The 19437-nt window shown below is 47.2% G+C and overlaps 1 protein-coding gene across 1 annotated transcript in view; it reads right to left on the bottom strand.

Annotated features, from left to right (window-relative positions):
* The window catches only part of LOC124553569 (zinc finger protein 771-like), a 177541-nt gene that overhangs the window by 100216 nt on the left and 57888 nt on the right, over window positions 1-19437 (bottom strand). The window contains exons 2-3 of the mRNA XM_047127414.1: window positions 17862-17921; window positions 2595-2666 (exon numbers count right to left, since the gene is read on the bottom strand). Coding sequence (XP_046983370.1) covers window positions 2595-2666; window positions 17862-17921 — 132 coding nt within the window. The remainder of the gene's footprint in view (window positions 1-2594; window positions 2667-17861; window positions 17922-19437) is intronic.

Raw genomic sequence — 19437 nt, forward strand, 5'->3', positions numbered from 1 at the left:
ATCCGTGCGTCGCTGCGGTCCGGTCCCAGGTCGACGGGCACGTGCACCTTCCGCCGACCACTGGCGACAACATCGATGTACTGTGGAGACCTCACGCCCCACGTGTTGAGCAATTCGGCGGTACGTCCACCCGGCCTCCCGCATGCCCACTATACGCCCTCGCTCAAAGTCCGTCAACTGCACATACGGTTCACGTCCACGCTGTCGCGGCATGCTACCAGTGTTAAAGACTGCGATGGAGCTCCGTATGCCACGGCAAACTGGCTGACACTGACGGCGGCGGTGCACAAATGCTGCGCAGCTAGCGCCATTCGACGGCCAACACCGCGGTTCCTGGTGTGTCCGCTGTGCCGTGCGTGTGATCATTGCTTGTACAGCCCTCTCGCAGTGTCCGGAGCAAGTATGGTGGGTCTGACACACCGGTGTCAATGTGTTCTTTTTTCCATTTCCAGGAGTGTATTTTGTGTCAATACTTGTGGTAAATGTTACAGAAATCAAATAAACTCAGTTTGTAAAAAATTAAAATACTGTGAGTAGTGGACATTTTTCACCACAAATTCCTGCTTACAACTTTGTGACTAATTTTTTGGGTTAATGCAACAAATGTGTTCAACTGCTCTCAGACTGTAGCACAGCCAACACTTAAAAATCCAATGACGTGTTTGGAGGGCATTATAAGCGACGTCTGAATTGGCAGAACACTCTCCTCGTTGTGTGCCGTTACTCGCCAAACTTTCGTTTCGATGTCTCGAGCGGTTTAGGAGATACGAGAGATGTTGCGAGTATTTCATTCTCGCGGGCGTGAGGTCGGAAGTGAGCGCGCTACATGGGATCCATTTTCTCGAGATCGGAGGCAGATAGAGGTCTCCTCCCACGTCTAAACTAAAATTCAGCACGTTAGCTAAATTTCAAACGCGGCAACATACGGTGTAACACGCACCAAACGCAAAATCATAGCGACCCCTAATTTTCGTTGCAAACTTTTTGAGTTTTGCGTAGTGTCTTACTAAAATGTGTACATCATAATAAGGATGGTCATTAGCGACGTGATGGGCACTTCGTCACGAAGCTGACATATAACGCTACAAATAAGGCAAAAATCATATATTTTCAGAGAATAGTTTCTGTAAAATCGTTTGAGAAAGATAAGAGGTTGCGCGCGCTTCGGTTCAGTCAGCGCATAGCGTCGCCAGCCGGCGCGTGTGAAGTACGGTGTAGGCGTCGCAGTGTGCGCTGCAGCCGCGCGACCCGTGCGGCACGTGCGTGTCACGCTGCAGTGTCGTGTCACGTCACACGTGCTGTACTCGTGTCAATTTGCGCCTAGCCTTAGAGTGAGAATGTGAGAGGAAACCTCCCGGATTCCCATCAAAATGTTAGCTCGAGCCACGCACAATGTTCCTGTAGGGCTGCGGGAAGATGTAGAGGAAATATGTAAGAAAATGAAGGTACTGAAATTGTAACTATTTGTTTTCTAGCCGTCTTTTGTCTTTGAGAGCGGAAGCTTAACTTACTTATTAGCTAGTCTTGGTCGGATGAAGACGAAAAAACTCATTGATGTGCAGACGTATTGTGGAAGTTGGTATGAAATTCGGAGGATGGAAGTAGCAACGTAAAATACATTGCATTCAACATCAAGACCGTTTTAATTTGTACACATTACTAATTCCTGGACAATGAAATTTATTGCAAGATTTCGGAGTAGGTACGACATTTCATGCAGAAAATCAAGCAGGAGATTTTTGGGGAAGAAGACTTGGACGCCGCACGCGAGAAGACGTGTTAACATGGTAAAGGACGAACTCTTGTCTACGCCATTTCCCCCTGTTAATCACATTCTGTTATTCTCTGTTCTCTTTGAAATAATTTTTGTAGTGGAAATTGGTTTGACTTTTGCTCAGAAACGTCCCAAGGACCACCCCAACAATAGCTTTTCCAGATCACGAAGTCCGATAACTTTTCTGTAATAAGAAGTCCTATTTGCATTTCATTCTTTCCCTTTTTCAAGGTTATTAACGATTTTAAAACCCCTTTTTTATTCACCATTTCTTCCCACATTTTCAACCTTTTGTTTTCTTCTCTTTCTCTTTTTTATTAACCACTACACGAGGGGGAGTCCGTCTATCAGATACGATATTTGAGAAATAAAAATGCTCGTGACATCATTAATGGGACACTCTGTACTATACACTGACATAAAGAAATATGTGTGGAGTAATTGTGCTCACAGATTGATCTCCATTCCAACATTCCTCATTCTTTTGAGTCACCCTCTACTTGCTGCGCATACTGCGTGTATTCTGAGGTCTGATATCGATTCAAACGGCCAGTAATTTCTGATTACACTGTGTACCACATGATAACCATTTGCTTGTGCAAATTACATCCAAATATTGCATAAACAAAATTACAAATGTTTGTGAAATCACTATACAAATTCTGCCTGATCGATCTCAAGATAGTGTAGAATTAATGCGATAGAATAAAGGAGGAGGGGAGGGGAGGGGAGGGAGGGAGGGAGGGAGGGAGGGAGGGTGTATATTGGAACAGCCACGCAGCCACATCCCCAGGGCAGGGCAGAACGCAGCTCCACTCACCGGCTCCTGCTTCACGTACAGCGGGTCACAGCCGACCACTGCCTCCGCCTCCTCGTCTTCACACTCGGACTCCTGAAAGGAAAAAAAAAACAAATATGGAGAACACGGAGAGAAACTCGGGCAGGCAGAGAGGAAAAATAATCTCGCGCCGACGCAGTGCACCCGAGGTCAATCAGGGCCCACGTATATTGTGAAGGCTCCGGAAAATGTGGTGTGGAAATTCGACCGCTAGAAAGTTATTGCCGGTACTGTACTGCCATTTTTACAAAACTGCACGCACACACTGGAGGATCTTTCCCGATAATGACAAGAAATACGTACAAACAGCCGACACTGTTACAGAGCTACCACAGGCTTACAGATAACGTTTGACCTGATGGGGCATGCGCGTGTATGTGCGTGGGCCGAAGAAAGTTGCGTATTTTAATTTTTCAGCAACTCTAGTGTACAGGGTGAATCGCCTTAACTTACTCCTCAGAAATTGCAGAAATGGAAAGTGCTATCGATTTTCAGTTCTCACAGAATTGACTGGTAGTCAGGGGCTTCTACTCTTCACCAATAAGCATACTGAAATAATACTTAAAGTCTATCTTTTGTGCAAACATACACTTTCTTAAATGTAAAAATGCCTATTGACATTAACGAACTAAAAGTAGGGTTAACTAGAATGTCAGTGGTGGTTGTCGCAGGATTCTAGTGCGAGACATTTACGAGATATCGTATTTAGAAAAGCTTCCACACAGACATCTGTTTGTGCAATCGAACCTGCCCAGTCGCTCAGTGCGGTGATGTTATGTTACGTTTTCTTACAGCGCGCTCCTGTGTTCCTCGAGTTCATTGCAACTCGACAGTGTGAGTAGTAGGTCGCGAGTCGACGGCGGGATTTGCCGACGCAGAAAGAGCTGACGCGCCACGGTGTACGGAGTGTGTAGGAAGAACGCATCTCGTTCTCGTACGGTGTACGAGGTAAAGTATCACAATAGATGTCGAGAATCTCGGCAGCTATGTGTCGACCTCTTAGACCAGTTACGTGATAGTGGTAGTGTAACACGTAGGCAGTGCAACAGAAGGAAACAAATGAGGACAGAATAGGGGAAGAATTAATGTTGGTCCCACAGAACTGCACGAGGGAGCGGCACGAGTCTGGCGAGTCGTCCTACGCATTCCCCACAGATGGAGGTTCCGTCCCTATCCGTCTCTAGTCTCTATTGTAATATAATTAACTGTCGGAGATGAAGTTTATCTCATGCGAAAAGCACGATGCCCACAGTAAAGAGTTAAGGTAACTTCATTATGTTGCCAGAAAACGTGTTTAATTTATTTAATTATGAATATTTTCTTTTATGATAAATAATGGATTCGTTTGAGATGTTAAATGTTGTATATTTATATGTATTTATTTATATGTATGTACCTTTTGAGTTTATTAAGGTCAGTAGGCCAAAGAATCTGGAATGCAGGAATGTCTGCAACTTCCGGGCACATGTTGGCTTGCCCTCCACTTCTTTGTATTGGAGGTAGATGGACGTGTTTACGTGACAAGTGCAGCATAATGCATTTAGAGTATCAATGTTCGTAGTGAAAATGGTGTAGTTACTAACAAAAAGTACAAATAAATATAATTTTTAGCTGAAAGTATTTCAGATCCGGTAGTGTTTATTTCAAACAGGAAGAAAACCCAGGTCATGCTTGTTGGAATGATTATTTTGCAAACAAAACTTCGAGAACCCCTAGACAAACCAGATCTGCAGTGTGTAATCTTTCAGCAGCTACTAATAAATAAGTCTTGCTGAAATTGTGTTGGAACTGTGCTGGAACTACTCGTATTATTCTCATTCACGTGGTAAGAGTGTGGTCCTACCACAATATACCGCGTAATATTCCACAAATTTTCAGTTATCTAAGAAACGAGATAGGTAATAACCAGTACACTCTCCATCGAGAGCTGTGTGGAAATGATTACGAGAATCGTATTAACTTCTGTACACGGTCATTAAGACGAGATACTCCAAACGTGTCTGTTTAGCGACGAAACCGTATTTACCGATCGCGACCGGGTGAATTGCGAAGACCTGCAACTGTCGGTCAGTCGACGATACCTGTCGGGTTGGACAGGTGGTACGTCAGCTTCCACGGAGTTTAAACGTGTGGTGTGGGATAGTGAACCGTCAGCTCACAGACGGAACATTGAATGCACACGAGTATCACAGTCTCCTAACAGGCCATCTTCCACAGACGATAGAAGACATTCCTCTGCAGACCGGGAAGAACCTGCGGTACCGACACGACGGCCGGCCAGCCCGTAGTGCGCGAGGTGCTACACTACAGCGTGTCTTCAGAAACTCTGACCAAATCGTCGGATCGGATGTGGAGGACTTGTAGCTCAAACAGCCCATTCCTGGAATTTGGTGCGTGTAGATATTTTTGAGTAGGGAAAGCTAAAGACACTGCCTACAAGGGCACCCAGCTACGCCTGACGATGCACAGTTGACGTATTACCGCAACCTGCTCAGATAGCTCCGCTGAAATGCCAGCACGTGTGTAGCAGTCGTTCCATACTAGACAGAGCATCTATAGCCACTGCTCGTGGTCATTTTGAACACAACCTTTTACGGTCAGTTGTCTCATTACTACTCAGAATCCACATCGCTAGTGTCTGCACTTGTGTTCTCCTTTAGTGTGTGTGTGCTACCACAGGTGTTGTTCAATTGTCGGTATGGAAACCTTTCAAAATGCTATCTCTCTCTAAGAACTCGCACTACAATCCCACAGTGACCACCACTGACTTGGTAATTTACTCCACGTTCAGTTTTTCAATCGCCACAGCCATTTTTCCATTTTAAAAGAATGTATGTTTACAGAAAAGATACACTTTCTAGGTATTGTCATGTAGAAGAAGGTGTAATTAGGTGAATGACGAACACTAACTTCACTTAACGAAGGTTTATTCAGCACTTGCACATACAAGAGCGCGGAGCGAACTGCCTCCAGCCAGAACACACACACACTATATATACACTCCTGGAAATGGAAAAAAGAACACATTGACACCGGTGTGTCAGACCCACCATACTTGCTCCGGACACTGCGAGAGGGTTGTACAAGCAATGATCACACGCACGGCACAGCGGACACACCAGGAATCGCGGTGTTAGCCGTCGAATGGCGCTAGCTGCGCAGCATTTGTGCACCGCCGCCGTCAGTGTCAGCCGGTTTGCCGTGGCATACGGAGCTCCATCGCAGTCTTTAACACTGGTAGCATGCCGCGACAGCGTGGACGTGAACCGTATGTGCAGTTGACGGACTTTGAGCGAGGGCGTATAGTGGGCATGCGGGAGGCCGGGTGGACGTACCGCCGAATTGCTCAACACGTGGGGCGTGAGGTCTCCACAGTACATCGATGTTGTCGCCAGTGGTCGGCGGAAGGTGCACGTGCCCGTCGACCTGGGACCGGACCGCAGCGACGCACGGATGCACGCCAAGACCGTAGGATCCTATGCAGTGCCGTAGGGGACCGCACCGCCACTTCCCAGCAAATTAGGGACACTGTTGCTCCTGGGGTATCGGCGAGGACCATTCGCAACCGTCTCCATGAAGCTGGGCTACGGTCCCGCACACCGTTAGGCCGTCTTCCGCTCACGCCCCAACATCGTGCAGCCCGCCTCCAGTGGTGTCGCGACAGGCGTGAATGGAGGGACGAATGGAGACGTGTCGTCTTCAGCGATGAGAGTCGCTTCTGCCTTGGTGCCAATGATGGTCGTATGCGTGTTTGGCGCCGTGCAGGTGAGCGCCACAATGAGGACTGCATACGACCGAGGCACACAGGGCCAACACCCGGCATCATGGTGTGGGGAGCGATCTCCTACACTGGCCGTACACCACTGGTGATCGTCGAGGGGACACTGAACAGTGCACGGTACATCCAAACCGTCATCGAACCCATCGTTCTACCATTCCTAGACCGGCAAGGGAACTTGCTGTTCCAACAGGACAATGCACGTCCGCATGTATCCCGTGCCACCCAACGTGCTCTAGAAGGGGTAAGTCAACTACCCTGGCCAGCAAGATCTCCGGATCTGTCCCCCATTGAGCATGTTTGGGACTGGATGAAGCGTCGTCTCACGCGGTCTGCACGTCCAGCACGAACGCTGGTCCAACTGAGGCGCCAGGTGGAAATGGCATGGCAAGCCGTTCCACAGGACTACATCCAGCATCTCTACGATCGTCTCCATGGGAGAATAGCAGCCTGCATTGCTGCGAAAGGTGGATATACACTGTACTAGTGCCGACATTGTGCATGCTCTGTTGCCTGTGTCTATGTGCCTGTGGTTCTGTCAGTGTGATCATGTGATGTATCTGAACCCAGGAATGTGTCAATAAAGTTTCCCCTTCCTGGGACAATGAATTCACGGTGTTCTTATTTCAATTTCCAGGAGTGTATATATATCAGGGAAGAGGTAAGGAACAGACGAAAGGATGTGGGTTTTAAGGGAGAGGAGTCATTCCAATCCCGGGAGCGGAAAGACTTACCTTAGGGGGAAAAAGGGACAGGTACACACACACACACACACACACACACACACACACACACACACACACACACACACACACACACACACCTCCATCCAGATATATACACACACAGGCAGACATATGTAAATGCAAAGAGGTTGGGCAGAGATGTCAGTCGAGGTGGAAGTACAGAAGCAAAGAATGTTGAATGACAGGTGAGGTACGAGCAGCAACTTGAAACTTGAAATTAGCGGAGGTTGACGCCTGGTGGGTAATGGGAAGACAACCTCCGGTAATTTCAAGTTTCAAGTTGCTGCTCCTTGTACCTCACCTGTCATTCAACAACATCTTTGACTCCATACTTCTGCCTCAACTGACATCTCTGCCCAACCTCTTTGCATTTACACGTGTGTGTGTGTGTGTGTGTGTGTGTGTGTGTGTGTGTGTGTGTCCTTTTTCCCCCTAAGGTAAGTCTTTCCACTCCCGGGATTGTAATGACTCCTTACCCTCTCCCTTAAAACCCACATCCTTTCGTCTTTCCCTCTCCTTACCTCTTTCTTGATGAGGCAACCGTGTGTTGCGAAAGCTTGAATTTTGTGTGTGTGTTTTTTATTGTCTCCAACATACCAACGCTTTCGTTTTGTAAGTTACAGCTTCTTTGTTTTTAGATATATTTTTCCCACGTGCAATGTTTAGAGAACATTCCAGTACAATGATTCTTGACATTTGTGGATACTTCTAGAATGTACTCGAACCGAATACAGAAATTAAAATTGTACAGTGTAAGTTAGTTTTGAACTCACGACCCTGCATGCTACGGTTCAGTATCATAACCACTACACCACGTTGCTACTGAGCTTCTTGCGCGTCACTGCCCTGTCCTTAAGAGAACAGCGCCTCGGTGTTACGTCCTGCTAGTCCTTGGAACGAGTCATCGGTCCTGCCTACTCAGACTCCCGATGACCGATGCTCGCCCTGGCGGTGAAGATCTTCTCAGAACTTCTTTTGCCGCTACGCCTCTTCGTAACCTTTTGCTCGTCGCCGGTCGCCGGAGCTTCGAATTTACCCCGGGTGGCAGGATCCTCCGTAGACCTTATCTCTCGATATTTCGTCATCTCGTGTCGGAGTCCAAGTCATCAACATCAGACACATCTTACAACCTCATAAGGTCCAAAGTAGCGCCTGAGGAGAGACCGACCTTCCGAACAGGAGTGAAGATCCAGACGAGGTCACCAGGCTGGTAGAGAAGAGGGCGGTGGCTCCTCGCTTCGTACCTTCGGCCCGCAGCGTGCGGAGTCGACCTAACTGCCGAGCTTCCTCAACTCCGGTTAACACCTGGCTGTCGTACTCGTCTTCCACGTCGTCAGGATGTAACGGAAACACAGTGTCCGTCGTCGTATTCGCCACACGCCCGTGTACCGTCTTGCTTGCCGGTGTTGTAGGCAACCCCGTCACAATAGGTAGCAGCGCCTCGTCCCAGGTGCTCTGCTCGACATTGGCGAACACTGACAGCGTGTCGGCCGAGGACTCATTAAGGCATTCAGTAAACCCTTTACACCGACAGTTTATCTCTGTCACGAGATTCGACTGAAAAACTTTCCCTCAATCTGTAATTAACGACCTCGGGGCACCGTGTTTTAATATGATGTCTTCCGTGACGAATTTGGCTACTTGGGCTGCTTCGGCTGTTTTCACGGCTTTTGTAATTGAATTGCATGTGAGATAATCAGTGCAAACAATAATCCATCTACTGCCACTAGCAGACGTTGGAAATCATCTGAGGAGGTCAATCCCAACACGCTGGAAAGGCGTTTTGGCTCGTGGAACTGGTACGAGTCGGCCAGGTGGTTTCTGAGGAACTGCCTTTCTCCTCTGGCACTCTCGAAAGTGCGACACACAGCGACGGACACTCCTAAACAAACCTGGCCAGAGAAATCTCTTGCAGATCCTCGACTTTTGTAAGTGTCCTAGAAGCATAGGCCATAACCCTCTCTTTTCCATTCGAAATTTGCACCAGAACAGCACCGATTCCATACCCACTGGCGTCTGTGTGTAGTTCTGTGGGTGCTCCCTCACCATACAGACCAAGTACAGGGGCAGTCGTCAGAGCTTTTCGCAGCACATCAAAAGAATCTTGTTGAGCACCACCCCACATAAATTTCGCATCAGCTTTTAACAATTCTTGGAGTGGCCTGGCTTTGATACAAAAGTCTTTGATAAAATGACGGTAATAAGAACATAATCTGAGGAAGCTTCTCACATCTCCGATACCTTTAGGAATTGGAAATTCCATTACAGACGTCACCTTTTCTGGGTCTGGCTGCACACCTTCGTTTGACACAAGGTGTCCAAGTGTTTCGATTTCTTTTGCTCCAAAGAGACACTTTCCTGGATTAAGTTTCAGTCTGCCTTGTTGAAGACACTTAAGAATGGCCAGGAGTCTTTTTATATGTTCATCAAATGTCTCTGCGAACGCTATAATGTCACCTAAATAACAAAGACACATTGACCACTTCAGGTGACGAAGATTATCCATCATCAGTTCAAAAGTTGCTAGTGCATTACACAAACCAAACGGCATTACCCCAAACTCTTACAGGCCCTCAGGGGATATGTATGCAGTTTTCTCACGATCAGCCTCATCCAATTCGATTTGCCAGTATCCCGAGTACATGTCCACGGTTGAGAAAAACTTGGCCCCCTTCAGACGGTCTAGTGTATCGTCAATTCGTGGGAGAGGGTAAACGTCCTTTCTAGTTGTCTTATTAAGCTTCCTGTAATCAACACAAAAGCGCCAACTGCCATCCTTCTTCATGACGAGAACCACTGGTGACCACCGTGGGCTCTGGGAAGGCTGAATGATGTCATTCTTGACCATTTTCTCTACCTCGTCGCGAATTATTCGACGTTCCATTGCTGACACACGGTATGCTCTCTGGCTTTTTGGTTGATGGTCTCGAGTTCTAATCCGGTGCTTCACCATCGATTTGTCTAATTTGCCCGTCACTTGTGGACTGAAGCATTCAGAGAACTCTTGGAGAATGGCAAGTAGCCGCTTCTGTTGTTCCTTAGTGAGATCTGGTGATAGTCGAGCTAGAAGATCTCGTCTCTTAGTAGTAGCACTCATCTGCCCACAGACTTGGCATGGGAGGTTTCTATGAGGCTCAGCTGTTCTTCAATTAACGGCTCAGCGTGTTTGCTACGCACGTGTGTCTTGGAAGGATCTGCGGTTCTCGGCGACAATTAACTGTCCACAGTTCATCGAATCCATTCTCAAACGTGACGACAGGGGGCGGGATGGCCAAGTCATTCTCCACTGGTATGCTTCTCTTACGTTCCACTACAAGATCCACGGGTTCACGACATGTGAAAGTCACCTTTCTAGTGCAGACTGCAGGAGTGATCACTTCATCCAGCACACACAGTCTGCACACACTCGGACGCGCGTCTTCCTGTTCACAGTATCTCAATCTTTGAGTGACCACAATCTATAATGAAATTAGAATTATATTAATACCTTCAGCTGCTGACAGGCATTGATATATATATAACAACAGGGTTAGGTGAAGATGTGTGCCCCGACTGGGAGTCGAACCCGTAATCTCCTGCTTACACGGCAGACGCTCTGTCCATCTGAGCCACCCAGGGCACGGGGGGAAGTGCGACTGCAGGGACTTCTCCCTTGCACGCTTCCCGCGAGGCCCACATTCTCAACTAGTATGTCCACACACTACATTTGTAGTGTCTCACCCCAACATACTCATTACTCGTTGAAGACATTCTTACCGAGACCCGTAAGAGTTCGGAGAATATGTGGGCATCCGACATGTCCGAAAGAACAGACGCCGTATCCATATAAGTACACAATCTGTAATTGCCTGAGAAGCTTTCAAAAAGTCCCACCAGATAATGACGTCATGACTACACTCTTGTAAGATGAGGAATTCTGTGTATGGCCACTTACACCCACAGTCCACACGAATGGTATACGTCTTCCCATTAGCCACCTTCAGCAGAGATGTTTTGTTGTTGACGAATACGGTTTTCTCTTACTGGCAATGCTACTTCTCCGAAATGACTGAATATGATGCTCCAGAGTCCACAAGAGCTCGGGGTGGTCGGCCATCGATGAAGATATCGACTTAGTTTCCTATCATTTTTGTAGTGATCGACAGCGGAGGATTTTTCTCTTCGGCGGCCTCACCTCCACCCTTTAGTTTTCCAGGTTGCGGCAGCTACGTGATCGGCTGGAGCTTCTAAACGGTGACGGAGACCTCGATCGGCGTGTTGGGGACCGTTCTCTCCGGCGGCTAGCTTGCGGCAATGGTGACCTACGTCGTCCTGCACCCACATCATCATGTTCGTCTTCGTCGTCCCGAAGTTGGTGTCAGCTAAGATCGGGCATCATCAAATATCTGCCGCCTTTCTCGACAACAGCGCACCCCGTGTCCCGGTCGTCCGCAGTGGAAACACACTGGTCGGTTATCCTGGGTTATCCTGGGTCCTCCAGATATCAGTCTTCCTCGGTGCCCAAACAGGATCCTCATGCGGCACTGCAGGAACGTAACTCCGCCTGGGTCTCTACTTTTTCACCGTTTTAGAGGGAAATGAAGGACGATAGATTGGGTTCGATATCTGTTCCACTTCCTCCATTATGACCTCTTGAAGCGTCTCGGTTTTAAGCTTGCCGTGCAATCCGAGTGCCTTCTGAACTTCCTCTCTCACTATCTGATGAACTCTTGTGAAATCAGTTGCTTCCTGCATCACAGACATCGATACTACGTTTGGAAGCCGTTCAAACTTCTTGCGTGTAATTTTTTTTTTTTTTTTTTATGCATTGTCTCGATATACTGGCACCATTTTATGAAGTCGTCTGCTGTCGAAACCTCCTTCAGGAGTAGGGCTTGATACACGTCCTCAGCAGCACCCTTCATGATATGTGCAACCTTACCTTCCTCCTCCATTCTAGGATCCAGTATTTTACACAGCTGCAAGACGTCTCGAGTGTAGGATGCTGCACTTTCTCCTGGACGCTGTGCCACGGACTTTAATTTCTCTTCAGCCTCGCACTTCTGTCGTTGTGTGTCGCCGAAATACTCGCGCAGTTCCGCCAGGAATACTTCCCAGCTTGTGAACTTCCCCTCGTTGTTCTCATACCATTGCTTGGCAGTGCCATCCAAGTAGGAAAATACACTCCAGGAAATGGAAAAAAGAACACATTGACACCGGTGTGTCAGACCCACCATACTTGCTCCGGACACTGCGAGAGGGCTGTACAAGCAATGATCACACGCACGGCACAGCGGACACACCAGGAACCGCGGTGTTGGCCGTCGAATGGCGCTAGCTGCGCAGCATTTGTGCACCGCCGCCGTCAGTGTCAGCCAGTTTGCCGTGGCATACGGAGCTCCATCGCAGTCTTTAACACTGGTAGCATGCCGCGACAGCGTGGACGTGAACCGTATGTGCAGTTGACGGACTTTGAGCGAGGGCGTATAGTGGGCATGCGGGAGGCCGGGTGGACGTACCGCCGAATTGCTCAACACGTGGGGCGTGAGGTCTCCACAGTACATCGATGTTGTCGTCAGTGGTCGGCGGAAGGTGCACGTGCCCGTCGACCTGGGACCGGACCGCAGCGACGCACGGATGCACGCCAAGACCGTAGGATCCTACGCAGTGCCGTAGGGGACCGCACCGCCACTTCCCAGCAAATTAGGGACACTGTTGCTCCTGGGGTATCGGCGAGGACCATTCGCAACCGTCTCCATGAAGCTGGGCTACGGTCCCGCACACCGTTAGGCCGTCTTCCGCTCACGCCCCAACATCGTGCAGCCCGCCTCCAGTCGTGTCGCGACAGGCGTGAATGGAGGGACGAATGGAGACGTGTCGTTTTCAGCGATGAGAGTCGCTTCTGCCTTGGTGCCAATGATGGTCGTATGCGTGTTTGGCGCCGTGCAGGTGAGCGCCACAATCAGGACTGCATACGACCGAGGCACACAGGGCCAACACCCGGCATCATGGTGTGGGGAGCGATCTCCTACACTGGCCGTACACCACTGGTGATCGTCGAGGGGACACTGAATAGTGCACGGTACATCCAAACCGTCATCGAACCCATCGTTCTACCATTCCTAGACCGGCAAGGGAACTTGCTGTTCCAACAGGACAATGCACGTCCGCATGTATCCCGTGCCACCCAACGTGCTCTAGAAGGTGTAAGTCAACTACCCTGGCCAGCAAGATCTCCGGATCTGTCCCCCATTGAGCATGTTTGGGATTGGATGAAGCGTCGTCTCACGCGGTCTGCACGTCCAGCACGAACGCTGGTCCAACTGAGGCGCCAGGTAGAAATGGCATGGCAAGCCGTTCCACAGGACTACATCCAGCATCTCTACGATCGTCTCCATGGGAGAATAGCAGCCTGCATTGCTGCGAAAGGTGGATATACACTGTACTAGTGCCGACATTGTGCATGCTCTGTTGCCTGTGTCTACGAGGTGCGGCTAGAAAAAAACCGGACTGATGCTGGAAAAAAACATTTACAATTATTTACAATTTCATGTTATCACCTTCAATGTACTCTCCTCCTCGGTCTCTACACCGCTCCATACGAATTTTCCACTGTTCATAGCAATGCTGCAGATCATTTTCGGTAAGTCCATACATTACTTCCGTCGCTTTTTCTTTTACTGCTTCAACAGTCTCAAATCTAGTTCCTTTCAAAGCTGACTTGACTTTAGGGAAAAGAAAAAAGTCACAGAGGGCCAAATCAGGTGAGTAGGGTGGATGATCTAAGATGGGAATGTTGTGTTTTGCCAAAAACGTCTTCACTGACAACGCACTGTGAGCTGGGGCATTGTCTTGGTGAAGGATCCATGACTTTTTTCTCCACAAATCGTTCCGTTTTCTCCGTACTCGCTCACGTAGGGTAGCCAGGACGCTAATGTAGTAATGCTGATTCACTGTTTGTCCCTCTGGTACGCAATCAATGTGCACAATGCCTTTCATGTCAAAAAAAACAATCATCATTGCCTTGAATTTCGATTTTGACATTCGTGCTTTTTTTTGTCGTGGAGAACCAGGAGTTTTCCAATGCATCGATTGGCATTTAGTTTCGGGATCGTAAGTAAAAAACCACGATTCATCGCAAGTAATAACATTTTGTAAGAAGGTGGGATCACTTTCAATGTTTTCCAGGATGTCAGAACAAATCATTCTTCGGCGTTCCTTCTGTTCAATTGTGAGACACTTTGGAACCATTTTTGAACACACTTTGTTCATGTTGAAACTTTCATGAAGAATCTGCCTAACACTTTCCTTGTCAATTCCTGTTAACTCAGACACTGCTCTGATTGTTAAATGGCGATCTTGTCGAACAAGTTTGCCGATTTTTTCAATGTTTGCATCAGTTTTTGCTGACAATGGTCTGCCAGTGCGAGTGTCATCACTGGTGTCTTCGCGGCCATCTTTAAATCGTTTAAACCACTCAAACACTTGTGTTCGCGATAAACAATCATCGCCGTACACTTGTTGTAACATTACAAACGTTTCACTTGCAGATTATCCTAGTTTGAAACAAAATTTGATGTTAACACGCTGTTCTTTCTGTACACTCAACATTTTCCGACGCACAGACAAAACGTCAACTACTTAAAACAGACGCCACGGGCAGACTGAGTGCAGGAGGCAGATGAAACTCGAGCAGTAGGCGGAGCGAGAGTCACGTGACAGACCACGCGACTTTCAGCCTTATTGCATTCGTTTTATTGTTTCACCAGTACTAGTCCGGTTTTTTTCTAGCCACACCTCGTATGTGCCTGTGGTTCTGTCAGTGTGATCATGTGATGTATCTGACCCCAGGAATGTGTCAATAAAGTTTCCCCTTCCTGGGACAATGAATTCACGGTGTTCTTATTTCAATTTCCAGGAGTGTACGTTAGCCAAACACACGGCGTCATCCCATTCATTAAATTTGGCTATATGCTCAGGTTTCCTCAGCCACTTGTTTGGACCTCGGCCATCGTCACCAGAGAACCCAGAAGGATGCCTCACGTGGTGGTACACAGCTGCCGCCATCGTAACGTCCTCTTCTCGTTCTGTCTCTTGAAGATGGCGATCTGTCGAATATGGCTCGAACTCAGGTTTCTCGCCAAAAACGGCGGCTCTGTCGTGGCCTGGTGGGACGTGAAATGGCTGGGTCTATACCCATGACGTGTTTGAAGAACCAGCGTCCTTGAAAACGCTCTGTCTCACGAAATGACCCTTGGTGGTGCGGATTCGGGGGTTATACGGAACTGGCTGGGGGTCGTTTTTTCCCCTGGGTAGATGATGTCAGTGGAGGCGGCGGCGATGATGATGATGTAAGTGTATGGTTGCGTTTGAATTCATATCACTATCGCCTGAATTGGCGATGGATGGTAGTGATCGGTGCTCTCTGGTCAGGGTTTTCATCCCTTCCCAGAGAGTTGATGAGTTGGTGTGGTGATGCGTTGGACGATTCATAGAATTTAAATGATCTTTGTTTTATGAGATGATAGAATGAGGGCTGTTGCTGGTGCTCTGATCTCCTCATTGCTCGAGAACCACAGAGCGTCAGCAACGATTCGGAAGGCTTTGTTTTGGATACTTTCGAACTGTTTGAGGTTGGTGTCCGCAGCCATGCTCCACGCTTCTGATCCGTAGAGCATGGCTGGCAGGATGATCGTTTTCCAAATTTTGAGTTTGGCAGGTACTGTGAGTCCCCTGCCTTTAAGGAGTGGATATAACTGAAAGAGCCCTTGTTTCTGGCCCCTCTGATGTGGTGGGTGAATGTCAGATTTTTATCCAGTTTTAACGCTAGGTAGGTAACAACTTCTTTCCAGGGTAGTACCTGGTCGTCGTGCGTGATGTTCTCTATGGGGCGTTTGATTCTGTGCCTGAATGGGAGCCACTGCGCCGTCGGTAATGTGCGCTATCACAAGTTCCGATACCCAGCGCCTGCACCAGAATAATGTCACGTAGGAGGAGGAGCAATTAGCTGAATGACGAACACTAACTTCACTTACCGAAGGTTTATTCAGCACATGCACATACAAGAGTGCGGAGCGAACTGCCTCTGGCCAGAACACACACAGTATATATACAGCTACAGAACATTCCAGTACAATGATTCTTGACACTTGCGGATACTTCTAGAATGTACTTAAACCGAATATAGAAATTAAAATTGTACAGCAGAGGTGAGTTTTGAACTCACGACCCTCCGTGCAACAGTTTAGTACCATAACCACTACACCACGGTACTACTCAGCTTCTGCTGCGACAGTATTATAACACTTCGTTTATTGGCTAAGAATACGAGACCTTGACTACCAATCCATTCTGTGGAAACTGCACATCAATAGCACTTTCCATTTTGGCAATATATGCAGTGCAAGCTTAGCTGATTCAACCTGTATATTTCAGAATAAAATTCCGTTATTTGTTACAAGTACATTTTTATTTTGCTTCACCAGATTTGACAAATTAATTTATCTTCCGAGGCTTAGTAATGGTTTAGTATGCCACAATATGTCCAAAAATTTACATGTTGTATGTATTTGTTGTAAAAACAGATTGAGAGGCCGACAATTTACACTAGCTGAATCGCCCCTCTGTACACGTCAATCTGTTTTATCGGCACCAAGGAACACACAAAAGCACACAAAAAGTACGACCGAGGTACATAGAGAAATTTATATAAAAAATACTGACAAAGAGATAGAGGGGCTGGCCAGTACTTAGCTCAGTACAGCCGATAGATAACACAAAACAGAACAGGAAATTTACATTCCTAGCTTTCAGAACTTTGTTCCTTCATCAGGGAGGGGAGAGGGGGGAAAAAAGGGGAAGAAGGGAAAGTGGATTCAGTTACTCACAACCCATGTTCCCTGTTGCTTCATAACCTGGGTTGGGAGTAACTGAATCCACCTTCCCTTCTTCCCCTTTTTTCCCCTCTCTTCTTCCTGGTGAAGGAACAAAGTTCCGAAAGCTAGGAATGTAAATTCTCTGTGTTTTTTTTTTTTTTTTTTTTTTTGTGTTATCTGTCGGCTGTACTAAGCTGAGGTAAGTACTGGCCACCCCTCTATCTCTGTTAGTATATGTTTCACATCTTTATATGAGATTTTCCACTAATCATTTATATAAAAAATGGCATAGTTCTAGTTCACAAAAGGAAGAGACTCATTTTCACTTTTTATAAGACATGCTATACATTAATTGCATCCATTTTATATATTAGAACTATGTGCCCTTTTTTCCTAAACCTTAAACTTGGAACATGAATCACCAGCAACTAAAATAATAGCAATAGTAGTAATAATAATAATAATAATAATAACATCAACAACAATAATAACACTGAAGTAAGAACCCCCTAGCAGGGTGAGGGCATAAAGGCATGACACGACTCTGGGACGTGGGTGGTGCTCACACAGCTCGTCATTTGTCTAGGAGTTCTGCTGTTGCAGTAAGATACCTCTGTAAGCTCAGGTATGGGTAAAGGTATGGGGTAACGTGCAAAAATGTTCTCAAACAACTTGCCGGTGTTTGTTTGTCGTTTTCAGTCGACTGTGAATACTTTAAGTGTACGAAGTGCACTTCGCTCCTTATTGTTGCCGTTCGTCGTGTGGACAGGGTCGCAACAGTGAGCAGTGTGGCGAGCCAATAGTTCTGTAAGCTGCAGGTGAAAAGGCCAGCGAAGAACAAAAGTGAGAAACATGGGCTGGGCTTACTCACGCGTTCCTCCTCGACGTATATCTCGACCGGCCGCCGGAGCAGTTCCGCCGTGTCGGTGACCTGCGAGAGAAAACAGAACGATCCGAATGTAAGAGAAATCAAACTGCCGCACACCCAAGTAAAATAATTATGTGGAATTTGAAGCGTTTACTCTAATCTGAACGTGACCTAGACTGTGACAGCAATGAAAACAGTCAGGGGGAGCCAGTGTTCCACAGCACCAATTACAGTCAAAATACGGATCTGGAGGAGCACAGAAAGAGGAGATGACGCACCGAGCATACGGACTGTACTCACTCCGGGCAGACTGCGATTTTGTATTCCTGCAGGAAAAACGGCAACTATTTACAGCTCCGTATAAAATTTACTAGTAGGACAGTTCTTCCATCCACACGAGTTTTTGAGGTCACGAAAAGTCATTGAATCAATGATCCGTGCAGTGTGTTCCGTGAGTCCGACTGTGAAGGACAGCCTTCAGGGACGCGACACGAGTCAACTTACTATCTAACAGTCGTAACCGACCACTGCTGGCCACTTCTGTATAAAGCATACTGTCAACACAACGTGACTAATGCTAACATGCTCACATTGTTACTACGGTACTTACTCAAAGAATACTTCACACTCGTTTGTACGTATTATGAGACACTTAATGCATTGTGGGAAGACTCTGTCGCAATTTCGTTTATTGGCACATTTAAAAACATTGTCATCAGAAGACAGCTGAGTTAATAGGAAAAGAAGAAACTATAATATGAAATGCTGCACAACAATTATATGCACAATTAAAAAAAAACGTGAACCACACGGCAGTGCATAAATACGGTACTGAAGATGGTTCATACATAAATGAAACCTAGTGCCAAACTGAATGTACATAAAGACCAATAGTAGTGAAGAAAATAATTGCGATCTACATCTACACCCATACTCCACATGCCACCTGACGGTGTGTGGCGGAGGGTACCTTGAGTACCTCTATCGGTTCTCCCTTCTATTCCAGTCTCGTACAGTTCGCGTAAAGAACGATTGTCGGTATGCCTCTGTGTGGGCTCCAATCTCTCTCATTTTATCCTCACGGTCTCTTCGCGAGATATACGTAGGAGGGAGCAATATACTGCTTGACTCCTCGGTGAAGGTATGTTCTCGAAACTTCAACAAAAGCCCATACGGAGCTACTGAGCGTCTCTCCTGTAGAGTCTTCCACTGGAGTTTATCATCTCCGTAACGCTTTCGCGATTACTAAATGATCCTGTAACGAAGCGCGCTGCTCTCCGTCGGATCTTCTCTCTCTCTTCTATCGACCCTATCTGGTACGGACCCCACACTGCTGAGCAGTATTCGAGCAGTGGGCGAACAAACGTACTCTAACCTACTTCCTTTGTTTTCGGATTGCATTTCCTTAGGATTTTTCCAATGAATCTCAGTCTGGCATCTGCTTTACCGACGATCAACTTTATATGATAACTCCATTTTAAATCACTCCTAATGCGTACTCCCAGATAATTTATGGAATTAACTGCTTCCAGTCGCTGACCTGCTATACTGTAGCTAAATGATAAGGGATCTTTCTTTC

Source organism: Schistocerca americana, chromosome 11 (genome assembly GCF_021461395.2).
Source record: "Schistocerca americana isolate TAMUIC-IGC-003095 chromosome 11, iqSchAmer2.1, whole genome shotgun sequence".
NCBI lineage: Eukaryota > Metazoa > Arthropoda > Insecta > Orthoptera > Acrididae > Schistocerca > Schistocerca americana.